This window comes from Ictalurus punctatus, chromosome 29, assembly GCF_001660625.3.
Source record: "Ictalurus punctatus breed USDA103 chromosome 29, Coco_2.0, whole genome shotgun sequence".
Lineage (NCBI taxonomy): Eukaryota > Metazoa > Chordata > Actinopteri > Siluriformes > Ictaluridae > Ictalurus > Ictalurus punctatus.
In genome coordinates this window covers 7,017,375-7,038,686 of record NC_030444.2, presented here as the reverse complement: position 1 = coordinate 7,038,686, position 21,312 = coordinate 7,017,375, and the positions used below count along the sequence as shown (strand labels likewise).

The 21,312-nt window shown below is 39.5% G+C and overlaps 1 protein-coding gene across 1 annotated transcript; it reads left to right on the top strand.

The window, feature by feature from the left end:
- Positions 1-337: 337 nt before the first annotated feature.
- Positions 338-19,434, top strand: LOC108260790 (chitin synthase chs-2). The gene is made up of 20 exons (XM_017461367.1): positions 338-379; positions 569-710; positions 824-1,006; positions 2,606-3,289; positions 3,580-3,923; positions 4,008-4,103; positions 4,189-4,341; positions 5,209-5,383; positions 6,128-6,232; positions 6,306-6,447; positions 7,620-7,820; positions 8,831-9,115; positions 10,330-10,518; positions 11,368-11,779; positions 11,872-11,888; positions 11,982-12,046; positions 14,287-14,397; positions 14,596-14,813; positions 14,906-15,014; positions 19,002-19,434. Exons 1-20 carry the CDS (start codon positions 348-350, stop codon positions 19,011-19,013), a joined length of 3,675 nt encoding a protein of 1,224 aa, XP_017316856.1. The 5' UTR covers positions 338-347; the 3' UTR covers positions 19,014-19,434.
- The last annotated feature ends 1,878 nt before the right edge of the window (positions 19,435-21,312 follow it).

Genomic DNA, 21,312 nt, shown 5'->3' with positions numbered 1-21,312 from the left:
ACTGTGTCTGAGTATTGAATACAGATTGGAAATCTGTTCTATAATTGTGGGGCTTTGTAAGAAAAAGATCTTCCCCCTGCTATAATTCAGAAAAATTGTCAAACAGATTAAAGATAGTTATACAGAAAGAGAATATACACTTAGTCATCCTATATTAACATACAATTCTTTACTATAATCATCATTGAAATTCTTTGGTGGGGACACTCCAAAAGAATATAATTATTAACATTCATCATCAGTGACAGTTTTAGGAGGTGCCCCAAAAACAAGTTCCAGGTCACGCCCACTGTTCTGTACATCTGACTGACACTGGTGTGTCACTTTGTCACTTTGTCACAACAAGTATGCATGAAGATCAGAGTGAAAAAATGCGCAGGTAAGAGTTCGATCTAATGTTTATTTCTCGTCTTTTTCTATTTTTATTTTCATTTATCTTCTGCTGATATTTTATAAACTGGCTTTCTATCTATTTGTTCACAAAGTATTATTATAATAATGCACACAACCCTTTCTCAAAGTAAAATACATCTTAAAACACAACATTTTAAATTCTGATATGTTGTAGGGCCAGGCAGGCCTGGGACGCTGCTCGGGAATCACCTATTATTGAAGATGAGCAAAAACCAAGCAAGTTTCTGAGCTTCATCCAAATCATCACATGTACTTTTGTGGGAATCTTGGTGTTTGGGCTAGCATTCTTCAGCAAAGTAAGCCTTAAAATAAACAAGAATATCTATTTACTTGTTGGCAGCCATATATTTTTAGGCATTTGACCATGATAAATATATATTTTTTATTTCTGTTTTTATCTACATTACAGGCATCTCTGTTGATATTGATAAACCTCTGCAGTGGAACATCAACCACCATAGAAACCAAACCTTATGCTCGCCTCTTCATTGGGTGCCTTCTAATTGCTCCAAGTGTTTTACTGCTGATCAAAAGCATTTGGAAAATTACTTTTAAGGATTCAAAAACCCCATCGATGCAAACTTTGCTATGGGTAAGTGGCAACCATAATCCAAATATGTAGGATAAGTTTGAGTTGTACACTTCTAGAAAAGAACAAACAAAAACAAACCTCTTTAAATTTAGCATTGTAACATGTTAATTATTTCACTCTAAAATGAATAATCTTTACTTTTTGGTCTTTTCCACCTCACCCTCACTCCCAATGAAATTCATTCATGCCCCACTAGGGTACAGCTTTCCACAGACTGAATATGTTTGCCCTAAAACAATATTCTTTTTAGAGCAAAACTTTAAGGTTTTATGTGGAGCCCTTCACTAGATAACTCATTTAGATTTGTTTCAGTGACCTATTTTGTTTGAGTTAAGGTGTGATTTAAGGACATTTATTTAATTGTAAAATATAATTATAAACTAATAAAAAGAGAGATGTATACAATCAGAGCTGTATACAGCAGGATGGATTCTGAAGCGTATAGAGCTATACTTTCTGCTCAGATTCACTCAAATTCTGCAAAACTGATAGGACAGCGCTTCACAGTACAGATGGGTAATGACCCAATCGTTTGAAAAAGCATCTCAAGGGAGGAAACTCAGCATTTGGTGATCTCCATGGGTTCCAGATTTCAGGCAGTCATTGACTACAAATGATTTGCATCCAAGTATTAAAAATATTCCTAATATTTACGATTAGGTCCGGTGAAAATGGAGGGACTCTGTAAAAATGGCTGTAATTCCTAAACAGTTCATGCAATATTTTTTTGTTAAAACTCTTGAATTAAACCTGAAATTCTACACTTCAATCATATCTATATTGTGTCATTTCAAATCCATGGTGGTTGTGTACAAAAAAAATACAAAAATTGTGTAACTGTCCGAATACTTATGGCCTTGACTGTATAAAGCCATTTGAAATTGCATTGGTTCTTTTTGTTGTTGTCTTTTTTTGAGTTAAATTTCTTTCGAAACATTCGAATGTAGTCAGACATGTGGTGGGCTAATTTTGCTTAATTTCTTTTCTTTTTTATTTTTATAATTTGCACCACTTCCAAACTATTTAGTGTTACAGGCAAATAAAAATCTTTAGTTACTCAGTGTAAGTGGATACAGAAAGTGCAAAAAAAATTATTTTATTTTTGCCACTGGTCATGACTATTATTCTGAAAGATGTATGTACAAAAATCTGCCCTAGATGTTTCTGACCAATGGGGAAAAAAACAAAAAAAACAAACATAACTTAGGTAATAACAAAATGTCTGCCACTGTTGTCAGGCGGTTTATGTTACCAGGGAGATCCTGCTGCAAATCACATGAGATACCCACACAATTCTTTTTAATTAGATACGTTGCATTTTTGTGGAATTGAACTCTAATTTCAAGTAGTACAATTCAATTTTCAGTTATAGCGCTTTTTACAATAGACATTGTCTCAAAGCAGCTTTACAAAACTATCAACACGGTATACAAATATTACAAGATATCTATTTCTTGAATCTATTGTTGATTAATGCTTATTAACTGTCAAATGTTTAGTATCACAAAGATTGTTTAAAAATTGTATTAGCTGAGCTTGTACCACATTGCTATGTATTATGCATTACCATTTAATTTAAATTCCTTTATCTGTGTGCAGATTCTGCTAGTGGAAACTTTGGTGGCTGTTGGATCTTCCATCCTTACCCTGATCACTATGCCCCAATTTGACATCCTGACCAATGTGATGCTTCTGAATGGCATTGCCACATTGTCAGCCCTGCTGCAGGTGGTGGCAAACGCAGTCGCGCATGGAAGGAGACGATTTATTGCAACTTCAATAGCCGCTGTCATTCTCCTAATTGCAGGTTTTTGCCTCTTTGCTGTTAACTACCTCAGAAAGCCGAACATGGGACTGTTCGTGGGTTTAGCCATAGGAGGCACTTTCCTGGTCTCTTTGAACTGGTGGGAGAACTATGCAATGCTTTTCCGCATCATCTTCTTCCAGAACACAATCCGAGACATCAAAAGGTCCCAAAACTTTGTGAACATTGTGGCTAGCTTGGTGCGAATTGTTGTGACCTTCACTGTCCTTGGAGCTTATGTGAAGGAGAAGGAGTGGCCATCAGTGCTTTCAGTCACCAGCTTTACCAAAACCCTTGTTCTGAGCCTCTTCGCTATTCAGGTTCTATCTTCAACTTTGTGTCGCTATGTGGTCGTGGCTGCCTGCAAAATGCATGCTGTGCGCCGCAGCTACCTCATTCCCATGATCTTCACATCTCCAGCAACGTTGGGTGCCTTCATGCTGGCTGTTGGAATTCCCATTCCGAACATCAAACCACAGGTTATACTAATGAAAACATTTATCATAAGGTATTCTATCTATCTATCTATCTATCTATCTATAGATAAATATCTATCTATAGATAAATAGATAGATAGATAGATAGATAGAGAGAGAGAGAGATGATATTAATTTCTGTCAGATCTTAACAGATTTCTAAATAAATGCTTTATTCATGTGCACTTGGAGGGTAAACCTTTTAAGTATATAGTGTATGTGAAATACTTAGTCTATATTTTTTTTCTTTGAAAAACTTTGTTAAAATGTAGTTTTGCACTTCTTTTCTTTAGAACGGAACCTCATTAGCTGACTCATTTGCTGACTACTGTAGCACCTTTATTATTGTGGAAGGCCCAGCTCTTGGCATCATGAGACTGTTGCTGAGTGATTTAACACGTAACCTCTGTCACCACATGGCAGACAATGAGTCATCGGTGGGTTTTGGTCTGCTTGGATCGTCTTTGGTGAGCTGGTGGCTTGGCCTGGTGCTCTGCACACTCTACATCTGGTTCTTGAACACAGAACGTATTGCCAGGACAAAGGACCTGTTTGTGCGCAATCTTTATGAAGCAGCGTTCATTGACCAGTCCATGCTCCTGAACTGCAAGTTCGAGATTCAGCCAAAACTTAACAGGTAGTTAAGTCTGTGTGTGAGTAATGAAGGACAATGCCTTTTGATGTATATTAAAATCTGGAATTAATATTCCTACATTTTCAGCAATAGGGAAAAGGAGAAGGTGACCATCTACCTCTGTGCAACCATGTGGCATGAGACTGCAGATGAAATGATGAAGATGATCATCTCGATGTTCCGGTATTCTGATGGTGGAAAGAATCTTCAACTTCATTGATCATCCTTAAATTAATGTTTCCTATTTCCTGTCTCGTATTTCTTCCAGGCTGGACAAGTTCCGACCAAAGAAAAACCAATTTAATGATGTTGTTTTTGAGTCTCACATTTATTTCGATGATGCTTTCCTGACCAAAGACAACAAACGGTGTGTCAATGAATATGCTGAGACCCTGGTGGAAGTCATCAGAGAGGTTTATGTGTAAGTGATTGTATTGTGAATAATACCATAACACTTTCATGGGTTCGGGAAGAAATGAGGAAATGGGAGGCTTGGGATAACTCATCAGGGCTCTTTATTTTACTTTTGCAGTTCAGCCCAGCTCTTGCTCCCCAGCTTCCATGCCACACCCTTCTTTTATCTCCTTGCTGCTGCTCACTGAAACACAAAACAATTAGTAAATCACCCCCAGGTGCACAGTTAATCCTACCACTCACTGGCCCAAATTCACTCTCCATTCACAAACTGTTGCTCTGCCACTTCCCCACTGCCACATACCCTCACTGCCTAACCCAGAATGGGAGCTGTCTGGCCTGCCATTGACTTGCCCTGACGAGATAGGAAGTCCATCACAGCTATCAGCTACAGTATCTATGCCTCTGGCCTGTGGACCAGGAGTGGTTACAGCCCTCAAATTTCCCTATGTCATCTAATGCACGCCTCAAGACTTTTTTAAGACCACATTATAAAGTACATCAATTAATCATGTGTTAAACTCGAGGCTTGCAGGTCAAATATGGCTCTCTGCCTTATATGCATGAACATGAAAAAATGTTGAAACGGCCTGCATTATCTTCTACTCAACATTTTCACACTATCTTCTCAATGTAAGTGTAGCAACCACCAGTGTACTGTACAGAGCAGAAGAGCTGGCTGGACATTTTAATGAAGTATTTATTATTATTATTATTATTATTATTATTATTATTATTATTAGTAGTAGTAGTAGTAGTAGTAGTAGTAGTAGTAATAAAAATAATGATAATAATAATAATACACATTGTTTTTCCTGAGTTATGAAAGGTTTGTGTATGTGTGTGTGTTTGTGTTTGTGTCCTGATGATATAGCATATTCACAGAGGATACCAAAAGTGTATTTAGGGACAGAAAGCCTCTCCCTGACCAGAAAATCTTCCAGACGCCGTATGGCTGCCGTCTTCAGTACACACTTCCCCAAGGCAACACACTGTTTGTTCACTTCAAGGACAAACACCAGATTCGCCACAAAAAGAGATGGTCTCAGGTGAGCTGCTGCAGACTCACAAAATTTCCTGAAACTTTTTCCACAATTATTACTCTTAACAATTGTAGCATGCTGTTACATTTCAATTATTTTAATACTTGATTAGTCTATTATTTTTTTCCAATTAACTGAATATTTGTATTATTTTTAAATATCTATATTAAATACCAACAATGTTTATTTACAAATATTTATGTGAGCATTTAAAGTAATACTACTCACTGCCCAACACTGCACACTGCATTATGCTTCATGACATGAGTTTTGAAATAAGAAAGCGTTCAGCTGGTACATAGTGCTTCCACTGTTTTTCACATTCCAATAAACAAAAATTTCAAGTCCAATACAAAATATTATTCACATAAAAAGACAAGTTATGTCATGAGGCCAACAGCATAGTGTTCCCATGTTTTGTATGTAATGGTTGTTGGTAAGTGCTCCGTGATTTCCGTCAAAAGGTTTTTAGATCTAAATGAAGTAATACAGAGAGCTTCATAACACAGTCCAACTGATCAATAATTAAATTTGTTAGCAACTATTTTTTATTATATGTACGTGTGTGTGTTTGTATATATATATATATATATATATATATATATATATATATATATATATATATATATATAAAATGTTTTAAATAGATTTAATCTATTAATTGCTGCAGCCCTAACTAAATCCATATTGTCAGTATGCTTAAAGTTTATACTTCATTGTAGGCAGTGATTGTGTTTCTTTTCACAAAAGATCATGTACATGTACTACCTTCTTGGCTGGAGGCTGAACAAGAAATATTATCAGATGTACATGGAAGGGGATGAGCAACTGATAAATATTGAAGACCAATTAAAAGTAAGTGTGATTATCCTAAGATGACTGCAATGCACTAACTTTCATAATCTAAACAATTGCATTTCTCCTCCAGAAAGCCAAAGAGACCACATACATTCTGGCTTTAGATGGAGACACAGATTTCCAGCCTTCAGCTGTCATGCTTTTAGTGGATCGGCTCAGATTGTACCCAGAAGTGGGAGCTGCTTGTGGCAGGATCAATCCCACTGGCACAGGTGATTAATAATACATAAATAATAGTAATAGCTAATAGGAGGAGTTTGAAAAATATCAAGAGTTTGTGAGTTCACTAATTTTATTGTCAATCATCAATATGTGTCCATGGTCAAATAGTATTATGTTCATACATATATGAATTGTTAAGGCTCTGTTTTTGTGCCAACATAAGGATACTTTGTTAGTAAATGCCATAGAGGCTGGTAATCATTTAAAATGCTACACTGACATGGGTAGAGTCAAAAGTGGTGTTATATTGAAAACCCACTGATGCAGTGGGACTTTCAAACTTACTTTAGTCCAAATGGTGCAACCGCTCAAGCTCACACACGTGTAGAAGAAGGGGCAGGGGTTGGAACCATTTGGATAAATCTTTCCATTTTCCTCGGCCTCTCGGACTGACACATGCTGTAGCAAATCAGCATTGAGCATGTGATGTTTAATAAGGAACTAGCCTTTTTATTTTAAGCCAATGTTTAGGTACTGAACTTGTTATTGTTTTTGTGTTGTTGATGCATTTTCTGATTTGCTGTTGCATTTTTGGTTCGTTAATCTAATAGCATGTCATTCCAAAAATATTACTGTGCCACTCTGGGCAGACCAAAATTTGCAATAAAATTTCAGCATAAACAGGTTTTTAACCAATTTGCTCCCAAATTGGTTATTTGCCAATTTATTTGTCAAACTGGCTAGCTCTCCACTATTATGCAACATCTGCCAAATGGGGATGGTGAAGGCTACATGTGCTACTTTTGACATGAAACCACCACATTTCTTTGAATTGTTGCTCATGCTGCATCACAGGGCATTTGAACGCTCAGGAAAGTGTTTACTGATCTCTTGATGTAATTGTGTTGCTTTGGTTGACAGGATAGACGGTTACCGTTACACTTGGTTCTTAAAGGGAAAAGATGGTCTGATTTGATTGTAAATCACAGCAGCTCACATATGAACAACTTTTCATGAATTAATACATATATATATGTAATCCATATATATATGTGTGTGTGTGTATATATATATATATATATATATATATATATATATATATATATATACACACACACACACACACACACACACACACACACACACACACACAATGCGCTTATTATTGTGGTGCATGCACTCTATAATCAGGAAAATAGCACCTTTAATCTGTGTGTTGCAGGCCCAATGGTATGGTATCAGAAATTTGAGTATGCTGTGGGTCATTGGCTCCAGAAGACAGCTGAACATGTGTTCGGATCTGTATTGTGCAGCCCGGGCTGTTTCAGCCTGATGCGTGGAGAAGCACTCATGAGTGACAATGTCATGAAGAGATATACAACAAAAGCAACTGAGGCTGCCCACTATCTACAGTATGACCAGGGTGAGTGAAACAAAGACAAGGTACATTACCAAAGTACATTATGCAAAATACAGACTCTTCATTGTTTATGTTTAATCACAGAGGATTGTTTTAAGACTACATGGGAAGCACAGCAGCCTCTAAAATTTCATTAAAATGCAGCAATGGAATGTTTACCAGTGTGTCTATATTACACATCACTCTTAGTGAAATTCAATATTTTACTGAATCAAAATATCAGATATCTCACTGCAATATCATGCTATTTGTGCATTTAATTTAAATTGTTTTCGGTGGACAATGCAGCCTTTGTAAAAATGTCATTAGTTGCCAGTAGACACATCGCTGAACTCCACTGATGTACAGCTTCAGTGTATTCCTGTGTTAGATTAAAGTATGTTTTGTTTTAATGGAGAAAATAATAAAATTATTTGGACTGTAGGCTTTTAATACATAATTACTTCACTGGGAGGCAAAGAATGTATCGTGGGTGATTTTTGCATAAAAAAAAATGTTTATTGGAACACTTTTCATAAATGCACTTTTGTCCTGCTAGGATGCACAGCTTCTCTATATGATGACCTGGGAGACCTCTTAAAGAGGCTGAACCTCATAACTAACTGCTAGTTACTGAAAACATGATGAACATAACTAATATAATTTCAAACTTAAACATATTGGCGCCAGTCTATGTCCAGAGTTTTTGGAACTGCAGTGGTGTTCAACTAAGTAGCTTTATCCTTAACAGTTACTTACTTATGAGGAGAGATTGAGAATTAGGAGGGCAGGCCAATGTCCAAGATTGATTTAATTCAGAATGGGGCAAAAACATGTTCTTGCAGCTCTCTTGGTACATTAAAGTTGACTTTTTGGCTGACTGGTAGTCCTGTGACAAATTCCTTGTACTGCCAGACTTGTCTGCTGATAGACAGCTGTCATTCCCATATTTTAAAAATCACCTCTGTGTTTAATTTATATTCATATATGTTCTAAAACATCTTTGTTTGTGTGTTCTGGCTCTGTGTATGCAGGTGAGGACCGCTGGCTGTGCACGCTGCTCCTGCAGCAGGGATGGCGAGTGGAGTACAACGCTGCCTCTGACTCATACACCAATGCTCCACAGGAGTTCAAGGAGTTTTACAACCAACGGCGGCGCTGGGGCCCGTCCACCATGGCCAACACTCTGGACCTTCTTTCCAATGGCAGTGTTACTGCACGAATGAACAAGTCCATATCACGACCTTACATTCTCTACCAGACTATCACCATGGCTGCCTCGATCTTGGGGCCAGCTACGGTCTGTCTCATGGTTGCAGGTGACAATTTAGATACTCATTAGATGCTCAGAACTACTTTACCATTCAGATGCATTTCAACTATTTAAATCTATTTAGCATTAGCGTTAGCACCTTGTGTATTGTGCAAATCAGCATTGGTTTTAGTAAAGGAATGCCTTTTTAGTAAATGGCTCTTAGAGTGGAAATGCATCATTCAACCTTAACCATCACTATTACGCTGTAAGTATACATCAGCAGTTTAAAGCAGGAAAAGCACACAAAACATACTCTCTTTTCAGACTGAACTTTGATAACTTTTCATTCAATCACCATAAATATACAAAAATAGAATTTGAGAAATTTTGAGATAATCTTATTTAATTGACTTTTAAATGTTACAGTTTTTGAAACAGTTTTTCATATTGTCATGGAATGAAGGCTGAGATGGATACAGGTGCAGGCAGAGGACACAGGCAGAGGTCAGGCAATATTACAATATTGTAATCCAAAATACATGCTCAGTTGAATAGTGCAATAACATTATGAATAGCATCAGTGCAGAAAGTAGAATGTAACATATCATCCAACCTCAATCCGGATCACAGAATCTCTCACCTCTCATCAAAAAACTGCTAAAGACCCATCTCTTCCGTCAACACCTAACCAACCCATAAAATAAATAAATAAATAAATAAATAATCTACTCTGGCACTTACACCTCTACTATGCGCACTTTGCTTCTTCTGGAACTCAGTTAATGGATCTTGTATGGTAGCACTACTTGTATTGTTCTCTGCTTGATATATTGCTTTGCTTGTATTTTCTCATTTGTAAGTCTCTTTTGATAAAAGCGTCTGCTAAATGAATAAATGTAAATGTAAACGTAAACATATGAGCTTATTCTAGGAATACGCTCTAGTGCACAACACATTCCCAACACAGTCTTAATAATATAATTATAATTCAGGTTCCTAAGTTAAATTAATTTTAATTTATTAGATGAAATTGGGTGAAAAAGTTGGGGTTGGGATTGCGGGGGAGGAGTTTAGTCAATCAGCATACTCAACCTTGCACATCAAAAGATAACCTTCTAATCTTTCTCCAGTATCAGGCACACATGTTAAAAAGTGATATGCAATTATGAAGGTTCTAATCTGAAAAAGATCTAAACAGATGTGCATTGCATTTTTTAGAATAACTGAGACACATTTGGCATCTACTTCTTGCATAAATGTCACCTGTCTTTTCAACAGGAAGCTTTAAATTCGTCCTCAAAGTAGATGCCAATGTTGCACTTGTGATGGCGATTGTTCCTCCTGCAGTCTACATGTTTCTCTGCTATTATCTCGGGCAAGCAAAATCAGACTTGCAGATCAGCATTGCTGGCATCATGAGCATAATCTATGCTTTTCTGATGACAGCAACTGTCTTATCTATTATAGGTAAGTGAAATTTTCTTTTAATTCAATACTTTTCTTTAAAGAATGCAGTGTGCCATAGTGGCATATTGGATTAAAAAAGCTATGCCACAATGCATTATTTTACTTAATAACAAGAAACATATCCATTTAGGGTTTGACATATTTTCATATACTTTTACATTCTACTGTATATGAAAATCACTTAGTAACTTTAACTGATACCTTTACAGTTATTTTCTACCACATAACCTACTACGTATTTGCTCATGCATTGTCGGTCCTTTAGTTTATATCTGACTTTGGCATTTAATTTTCTTGTGCTCTGGAACTGCCTATGTCTTGTCACGTCTCACTTTTGAAATACCCTTTCTAAGCTAATTTGGTAACAAAGGTAAATAATTTGCAATGTCCATTAATATTGTGGGTTACTGCGAGAAAATTTGTATTAAAATATTTTTTTATTTCCCCCCAACAAGTACAGTACGTATCTACAGTTCTATCCTAAGCTATCAGTGCATCCTATCTGTCTAGAGTTTTACATCTTCTTCCCCATGTTCATGTGGGTTTTCTCAGGGTTGTTCAGCATGCTTCCCATGCTGATATGTGGACTGGCTACATAAAATTGCCCCTATGTGTGGATGAGTGTGTGAATGTGTGAGCTTGGTGTGCTGTGATGTACTGGCATCTCATCCATCTCATCCCTACACCTTGCTCCTACTGTTCCTGGGATAGGCTTTGGATCTTCTGTGGCCCTGACCAGGATGAAGCTATTACTGAAAATAAATAAATGAACAATACTGCATACTGAAACCTATGATATTCTTCATATTTCATACTCAACTTCTTATCTGTGTTTTTGTGTATGCTCAGGGGACATGGTAGTGGAGCAGACTTTCATGACCCCAAGTGGCTTGTTCTTCATTGGCATAATCACCATGTACATTTCCACGGCTCTTCTTCATCCTCAAGAATTCCATCTTATCATCTTTGGCTTCCTTTACTTCATCTGCATCCCCAGTGGCTACCTGCTGCTGGCTATTTACTCCATGGTCAACATGAACAACGTGTCATGGGGCACACGCGAATCTGCCCGCCAGACCACCGAACCTGAGGAGAACATCCAGAAAAATGTCAAGTGCCAGAAGCTGTTCAAAATATGTGGCTACAGCTTTGAGTTTCAGGTGAACAAAGAAGAGAAAGTGATGTGTGCAGTGCCGGAGAATGCACCCCAAGCCACACTTTTGAATGTTGAAACCAAAGTGCCCACCCAACCTGAAGAAGGGTAAGCGATCTAAAATAATATATTAACATTTGAAACTATTGCGGCTGAAGTGATGTACACTAAATTGATGTAATTTTGTTTTTGTTCCCCAGACCTTTCATTGAGAACTGTGAGTACACATACATTTTTGACTACTATTACTATATATGCATATATGATATACCACAGTACCACAGATAATTAACAAAGAGTTCTTCGATAGTTTTTATTCAACAGTTGGCAGAAAGCTCTGGTGAACTGGCCCTTAGGGAGCACAGATTTAATGTGGTGGGTATTTCCTTTTTTCCCCCAAGATTACTCAGTAAGTGTTTTGTAGGTAAAAGCATGCCCTGTGGCAGAAATTCCTTATTTTGCATCACACACTCTTTTACTCTATTGCTGTATTACCTTTTCTACAGCACTATTTGATTTACACAATAGGTCTTACTTTTGAAGGTGCAAACTATTTTTCCAATGTGATACAATGATTAACTACATTTTAAAAACCCAGAAATGTGTTGGTTGCATAAGTATTTACCCCCCTGGATCAATTCATGATTGGTTAGGTTCTAGTCTACTCTTCTGGGATATATCAGCTTTGCACATCCAGATCCTGATATTTTTGCTTATTCTTTTTTTTTTTTTTTTTTTTTTCTTGCCACAGATTCTTAATTGGATTGAGCTTGGACTATAAGATTATACAGTAAACATACAAGTTCTTGGTTTATGTCGGTATGCATAGGGTCATTGTCCTGTTTGAGCCAGCAATAATTTAGGGGTTTCATAGCACGGGATGAATACTTATGCAATAACATGTGCCCCCCCCCCCCCCCCCCCCCACACACACACACACACACACACATAAATATCAGGGCCTATTTTGTGATTTATATAATCCCATATAAATCCAATTTAGTTCCACACTATAAAATATGGAACAGTCCAAAGGGGTGAATACTTATGCAATGCACTGTGCAAAGCTTTATTAAATGAGGTGTGCAGACTAATGTATGTGAAAGCAAGTTCTTCAAGTGTAATTACTATAGGGGATTACAGTTTGTAGCTACTCAAGGCTGCCGTGGGCTGAATACAGACACACAGGAGGCAAAAATAGGGAAATAAGTGCTCTTTTATTTTTCATATCAAGTGGGGACAGGGATGGTGAGGGAGTGAGGAATCTAAGTGCATTTAAGTAAATCTAAGTGGTTGTCATGGCCATCATGGCGAGCAGGATGGAGCAGTGTCAACATGGGATCCAGGGAGGTTGAAGCTATACTTGGGCGCAGGCTCAGGGCACAGTGTGGCCAGGTAGTGTCATCTTCTTCGCCGTCTCTTCTGTGGGAGAGAAGGAAAAGCGCATCAGTGACATCAGGACAGGAGAATTTGCTCACCTCTCTGTGTTGGCTATACCCTTTTATATACTCTTGGCTTCTGCAAGAGGGTGAAGAGCTGCTGCTACTGTCATTGGACACCATGTCTGTGTGTTTCTGCCACCCCGCCTTGCAGCCATGTGCTTTTGTGCTTTCCACAACAAGTGGGGTTGCTGAAGCAGAGCTGTCCATTCAGCACCTGGGCAGCAGTTGTGCGAGGAGCGCGTCAGCTTTGGTGCATGTGGGCTGCAGGCCCGCCGTCACAAGTTCCTTACAGATCATCAATAAATTTGATTGGTCAAGTGGCATTCCAAGCATGCCTATATTTCCTATAACCACACTGGGACATTTGTGTATCACTCTGCTCATTTGTGCTCGCCACATAAAATTCCAGTTCCTAGTTTGAAGTGTTAGTTAGTCACATCATCAGTGGACATGGCAAATTATACTTTTCAGGGATATAACATTTTGGCTTAAAATATGAAAGCTCATCAGATAAAGATGAAAAGGGACTCCAATTCCACCAGAAGCACCTTTAACAGGAATGTACAAATAAGTGTGAGCTAGCCAGATAGCCGGTGTGCTATAAAGTGAGTGTAGCTTCTTCAGGATCTGTATTCCCTCTAGCAGATCACAAATAAACAGAATATTTGGCCATATTGTGTCTGAAATGTCACTTATTCGATATTAATTTCTTGTTTATAGAACTGTTGTATAACAGAAATATTGCACTTGCATTTGTGATGGTTAACATAGATTGCAATCATAAAACTACACCTATTCATTAATGTTGGACAAACAGGTCTGAGTCCAAATAATGACTTATATGGCCCACTTAATGAATGAAATGCCCACCAGTCTGTGGTCTGCAGACAGACCCTTTCCACTCAGTCTCATGCAATATTTGTATAGTTTCTGATAAGCAAGTTCCTTCATTAGATTTTGCACAAATTAAATTATTAGACTACAACCTCCAACCATGAACCTCAAAATTCATAACTTTTCATATAACCTGGTGAGACCACACGTTTATATCCTGTAATCTTTGTTTTACTACAGCCTATTGTTTCTTGTTTTAACTATTCATCATGTAAAAGTGGGAAAGCAGCCAACTGCTCACAGAACATAATACTAACATAATACTTTTTTATTTACTAGGAAGAAGAAAGTTTTTGGAAGGACCTCATTGAACAATACCTAAAACCATTAGAGACTGATAAAAAAAAGGAGGAAAAAATCAAAGCAGATCTGAAAAACCTACGCAACAAGGTTTGTCAGTGAAACATTGACATTTAAAATGACCATATTTTGAAGACCCCATAATTACAATATTGTGTGTGTTCAATAGCATGGTATATTGTATAACTAATTGTTGGAAAATGCCTAGCAGAGATCACTATATTTAGGAATATTTGAGTAATGACCTAGCATAGCGATTTGATATAATTATCCTCTTTAAATTTTCAGGCAACTTTTGTGTTTTTCATCTGTAATGCCCTGTGGCTTGTGGCTACTTTCTTTTTGCAAGCCATTGGCAGTGCAGTGAGCATCAGCATCCCAAAAGTTTATGTCAATGGAACTGTTGACCCTAACGGGAGGATTTATATCGATCCGATTGGACTTATGTTCCTCATCAGTTTTGCAGGCCTCCTTATTGTCCAGTTTTTAGCTATGCTGTGGCACAGGTACCAAAAATATGAAGCTTGTGTTGTATCACATTTAGAAGTGCTCTGAATAATTACTATTTGATTTGTATATGTATGTTTTTTTCTTTAAGAGTTCAGACTTTAATCCACTTCATTGCTTACACTGGGACTGAGGCCATGGTTAACAAGAAGGTGAGGAATAACTCCCTGGCACTGGTCAATGAAGTCACTGAAGAAAATGTGAGTTTTTTTTCTTCATTGTTATTGCCTGAATTATTAATGCCTTAGAATTATTTAACATTTTAATATGTTCCCTTTCAAAGGGAACTTCGATGTTGCATTTAGCATAATACTAAACGTGGCAATTATGCGCGTCGCGTAATATAAATATGAGACCTGTGAACCGCGCCATCAGCCTTTATTGTCTTCAACGAAAGACTGCATGTCAGTTGTTTTTGTAAAGAAACAAAAAGACGCTTCATTTCCTTGCTATCTTTTCTCAAAATCTCAGAGCTTTTCTATCCCTTTAAAAAAAAAAGAGAGAAAAAAAAGGGAATGAGCAAGAGAGAAAAATGTGTGAGAGAATTCAGGAAGTGCGTTAGGGCTTGCTCCCGTTTCATCACGGGGAATTGTGCACACTTTCTGGGTGAAGTGTGTAGGGATGTAGCACGCGATGACAGCCTCGAGAGGCTGCACATGGTAATGCCTATATTATGCAGCTCGGCTCATGACTCGCGCTCTTCTCGGAAGCCGAAACAAGTTGGGTTTCGGAGCCTCGCGGATCTCAGGTTCGGGGGATCTCTTATGGATCCAGAAGAGGAGCCGGAGACGAGCGCTGCTCTACTTCTTGCTCTGTCTTCTGGGTTCGGCTCTCCGTTGGATTTTGGAGCTTGCGGCACGACTCCTCCTTCCTCTATGGAAAGGCAAAATTCCTCTCTGACTCCATGGAGCCAGTAGGATGTGCTAAAAACTGAGCGCAGCATATAAAGAGCTGCTTGAAGTGATTACTAAAGCTGTATAAGCCTTTTTCTCCCCAGTGAAAGTAAATCCCTCACACTGCAGAAACTCCCCTTTCCTCCAGAAGTGCATGACAAAATAGGCTTCTGGGGGAAAACCATGCATAAGCCGTATTTATAACCCCACGATGTTGGACTATTCAGCCATTGTGGGGAATGAACGGCATGGCTATTTAGCTTTGCTGAAGGTGGAGGAGGCACTTGCCTCTCTCCATTGACGGCAGATAATTAGGGGGCCGGCTTTGCCATCCAAGCCACCGTGTAAGGCCACCGTGGCATTGGTGGGCAAGGCCTACGCGGTAGTAATCTTGCTTGTGGGTCACTGCAGACAATGACAGTGTTACAGGCCTACCAAGCAGACCTGCTGAGTGAGCTCGACATATGACAGCATTCAGCCAGCTCCTTCCCTGTTGTTCTCGAGTTCACCAGGGCATCCACGAGTGGAGCCCGGGCCAGCACTAGTGCAAGGGAGAGCCAGAAGGCAAGTATGGCGACCCGTCAGCACAGACCAGAGCCCGACATTAGCGCAGGAAGTAAGATCCCTCTTGGACAAAGGGGCCATAGAACATGTACCCCGTTCCCTTAGTGAGGGAGGTTTTTACAGCCGTTATTTCCTGGTCCGCAAAAAATAGGAGCATGCGGCCAATTTTAGAACTGCGTCATCTGAACTGTACACTGAAGAGTACACTCTTCGGACATACAGGTTCAAGTTGCTGATGCCCAAACTTATCGTTCCACAGATTCAGCTTGAGGACTGGTTTGTGACAATAGATCTAAAAGGTGCATATTTCCACATAGAATTATTGCTAGCTTTATCCCCTCGCACCTTCACAAAGTGCATGGATGTCACTCTGGCTCCATTGTGACTCCAGGGCATCCACGTACTAAACTACCTGGATGACTGGTTAATTCTAGCACGATCCAGGGAACTGGCGGCTCAACATCGAGATGTTGTTCACGCCCACATGAAGAGCTTGGGGCTCAGGTTGAACCTCAGAAAAGTATGCTTTCCCCAGTGCAGTAGACAACTTTTGTAGGGGTTATAAGGATTCTACTACAATGAGGGCGTTTCTATCCCCAACATGCATAGGGTCAGTCCTATCAACACTGTGCAAGATAAAGCTGGATCTTGGGAGACTATTGGCACTTATGGTCCTATTGCATCAGTGGTGGCTGAGAAGTTGGGGGTTTCATCCGATGCCTACGTGCTCTGAGAATTTGAATGTCCCCAGTTTCTAGGATTGGGTTACACTCTAGGGGTGTCTCCTTAGCGCAAGACGGTAATGACAGACACCTCCCTCACGGGCTGGAGCATGGTCTTAGACAGTTGTCCAGCTCAGGGTCTCTGGTGCGGCCCTCATCTGGAGTGGCATATAAATTGCCTAGAACCGTGGGCCATATTTCTAGCACTGAAATTCCTTCTTCCTCAATTGAGAGGTCACTATGTGTTTCTAGACAACACACCAGTGGTCTCATATATTGACCACCACGGAGGATTATGTCTGTGCCCCCTGTTCAGGCAACTGATTCTTCTCTGGGCAGAAGGAAAGTTTGTCAGTGAGTGCAATGTACATTCTGGGAATATGGGGCAGACATCCTGTTGAGGCAGAGGCTGAGGCCCAGGAATTAGTGGCTCCATCCACAAGTGGTGGAGTCCATATGGCGAGGTTTGGCCAAGCGGGACTGCATGTGTACACCTCTAAGGAGACAACATATGGCCCACTGTGGTTCGCCCTCACTCCTCCCGCACAATTAGGGCTGGACGCCATGGTGCACATGTGGCCGAGGTCACATCAGTACGCTTTTCATCCCATCGCTCTGCTCCCAAGTTCTAGTGAGAGTTCACCAAGACAGTCTATGTCTGCTACTAGTAGCACCTTATTGGCCAGCATATAACAGAATATGGTTTTCAGAGATAATATCCCTGCTAGATGGCATTCCTTGGGAGAGTCCCATCCGTAGGGATCCACTGAAGACCCAGTGAACTGCGCAATAGCTACAGTCCTGGAGTTCTTACAAGAACATTTCTCAGCAGGGTGGGCTCCTTCTACAATCAGGGTTTACATGGTCACCATTTCGGCCAGCCACGCCCCTGTTGATGGAGCCTCTTGGGGCCCCATTTGAGCCCTTAGAGTCAGCCTCTGTGAAGCTTCTGACTCTAAAGGTAGCTCTTCTGCTGGCCTGACATTTCTCAAGTGAGTAGGAGATCTACAAGCTCTCTCTGTTGCCCCTTCCTGCCTTGACTTTGACCCTAGATTAGCCAACTCCTTCCTGTATCCTGTGCCGGATTATATTCCTAAAGTGCCTACATCGGTTGCCCACCCTGTGGTGTTGCAGGCTTTCTGCCTTCCTCCATTCCCCACACTGAAACAAGAGAGAATGCACCTGCTGTGTCCAGTAAGGGCTCGCTGTACTTATGTCCACCGTTCCGGCCAGTGGCGTAAGTTGGAGCAGCTGCCGGTCTGCTTTGGCAGCGACAGTAGAGGTGATGCTATGTCAAAGCAGTGTAACTCTAATTGGATAGTGGAAGCAATCTCTATCGCTTATGAGGCATGTGGTCTCACTATGCTCTTGGGCATAAGGGCTCATTCCACTGGGGCGGTCGCCTCTGCGAAGGCTTTGTCCATAGCGCTATCCTTACAGGATGTGTGTGCTGCTGCAGGGTGGTCTACGACAAACATATTCATTCATTATTACAGCCTGGAGATTCATTCAACCCCGGGTTCGAGTGTCTTGCATTGACCCTCGGGCTTGGGTCTTTTTGAACAGTCCGTACCCTCGGTATGATGGAGTGGGTATTCTCATTCCCATAGTGTTATGCTAAATGCAACGTCGAAGTTCCCTTTGAAAGAGAACGTCTGGGTTACGCATGTAACCCTGTTCCCTGAGAAGGGAACGAGATGTTGCATAGCTTTGTCATACCAGGGCAGGCCTGTGAATTGCGTCTTCGCTTCAGATAATAGAGGCTGGCGGCGTGGTTCACAGGTGCCATATTTATATCACGCGATGCGCTTAATTGCCACGTCACCTGATCATGGCAGGCCTATAAATAGGCATGATTTTGCACAAGCTTCAGGCACCCCCATAGTGTTATGCTAAATGCAAGGTCTCGTTCCCTTCTCGGGGAACAGGGTTACATGCGTAACCCAGACGTTTTTTAACCGTGATGACAGACACATTCAATAACTTCAAGCATCTATTTTGTTTTCAGAATTTTCTTTAGGTGGAAATTAAATTGATTAAAAGTCTACAATTGGATGATCTAAAAGATGGGAAACTTTGCAACAACACACAAACCTGCCAAGCCTGGGTTTTTTTAAACACTATTTACAATTATTTGTTACTTCTGTGATTATTATTATTATTATTATTATTATTATTATTATTATTGTTGTTGTTGTTGTTGTTGTTGTTGTTGTTGTTATACAGGCTGTCTTTTTATTGAAATTGTGCTGTTTCTCATGAGCCATGTATAATCTATGTATATATTTAATTTCTGTTTCAAGATGGATTTGAGCCATTTACTCATTTACCTGTGTTAGATCTTAAAGTTACAAGGCAAAATGATTGTAATCTGTCCAAAACTGTCTCATAGATCATAAAAATGTTTGATGTTTTACAATAAACCACTGCATGTAAACATGGCATGAGAACAATTCTTTTAACCACACCTCTGTACTGCTAATTCACCATACCCAAAATGAAATGTCATGCACATGCATCATGCTGTTAGCCCTTTTAAAATATGAATGAAATTTGCCATGCAACAACGTGCGTCAAAGGTGTAGCTCTTATTTGACTTAAATCATGAATGTATTTAGATAACTGAATCTGTTTGTTATTAAAAGAAATCAACTTGCATAGGCAAAACATTAATAAAATCCCACATCACCATCACAAGAATGACTCCATAAGCCTAAAACCTTTGTGGAGCTTTTTGAGTCTGAAACATGAAAATATTTACACGTTCAATACTTATTTCCCCCACTGTGTGTGCATGTATGTGTGTGTGTGTGTGTGTGTGTGTGTGTGTGTGTGTGTGTGTGTGTGTGTGTGTGTGTGTGTGTGTTTAACTCAGGTTGTGAGTTAAAATGTGTGCCCAGGAGTCAAGAGAGAAAAATTGGCCATGCTCTCTGATTGGGAAGGATGGCACTAGAAAATCGTGAGCATCAACAGAACAGAGCTAGTGCTTTCCTCCGAACATGTTTCACTGCCCTGTGATACAGCAAGACCAGCTGTTCAAAACATAAGCATTTGACTGGTTTCACATGTCTCGGAGGAAGCACGTGTTCATCTTCATCCTCCCCAGTTGTTAGTTGTCATATGATAAGGGAGCTCAAATTCGCTTTCAAATGTTTCCAGAGGAATTCGAAAGAATAACATCTTTGTGCTACAGTGGCACGCACCTACACTTAAAATAACTTGCATCCAATAAACAAATAGCAAAAACACAGTATAACAATACAGTACATATAAAAAAGTCAACACATCCCTGGTAAAATGGCAGGGTTTTTTTTTTAAAGTAAATGTCAGATCTTTTCCCACCTTTAATGTGAAATTACAAAGTATACAAAGTGAAAAACACTCAGAAATTTATTTAGGGAAAGAAATTTATTTAGGGAAAAAGAAACAATAAAAAAACTTGTTGAAGCACCTTTTGATTTTATTACACCACTCAGTCTTTTTAGGTAAGAGTCTATCAGTGTGACACATCTTGAATTGGCAGTATTTACACACAGTTTCTTGCAAAAACATTCAGCATCAAATTGTAAGGGCATCTTCTGGGCACCGCCCGCTTCAGACTATTCAAAAACATTGATCTTGGAAGTACACAAATGCATAGAATGTTCCCTTCAGTGGAAATAAGGGGCCCAAACCTGTTCCAACATGACAGTGCTGTGCACAAAACGAGCACCATGAAGACATGGTTTGTCAAGGTTGGTGTGGGAGAACTCGAGTGGCCTGCACCTTTGGGATGAATTGGAAAGCTGATTGTTCTCTAGACCTCCTCGCATGGCATCAGTGCCTGACTTTACTAATGCTCTTGTGGCTGAATGAGCACAAATCAAGTCATGTTCCACTGTAGTGTAAAGTCTTCCTGGAAGAGTGGCAATTGTTCAAAAAGCACACATGGGAGTGATGGTTAAAGTGTCCACAAGCTTTTGGCCATGTAATATATCTGAAAGTGTGTGTAATGAAAGCAAACAAGGTTGATTATTTTTCTATCATCCCGTTTCCCAGAATGGCCTTTGGAGGAGCAACTAAATGTAAATAAACTTAGCACACATCATCCAATCAAAGATAAAATTTACACATCCATAGGTTTTGCTTATGAAAGAGAGAAATCATAAACGCAGCTGCCTATCTGCCTTTAAGTGTGTGTGTGTGTGTGTGTGTGTGTGTGTGTGTGTGTGTGTGTGTGTGCGTGATAGTTAGCCTTAAATCATTCTTATTATGCCATAAATGAGACATCATGATATAATGCACTGCTCGACCATAGTAGTTTCACTGCGCAGCTATTA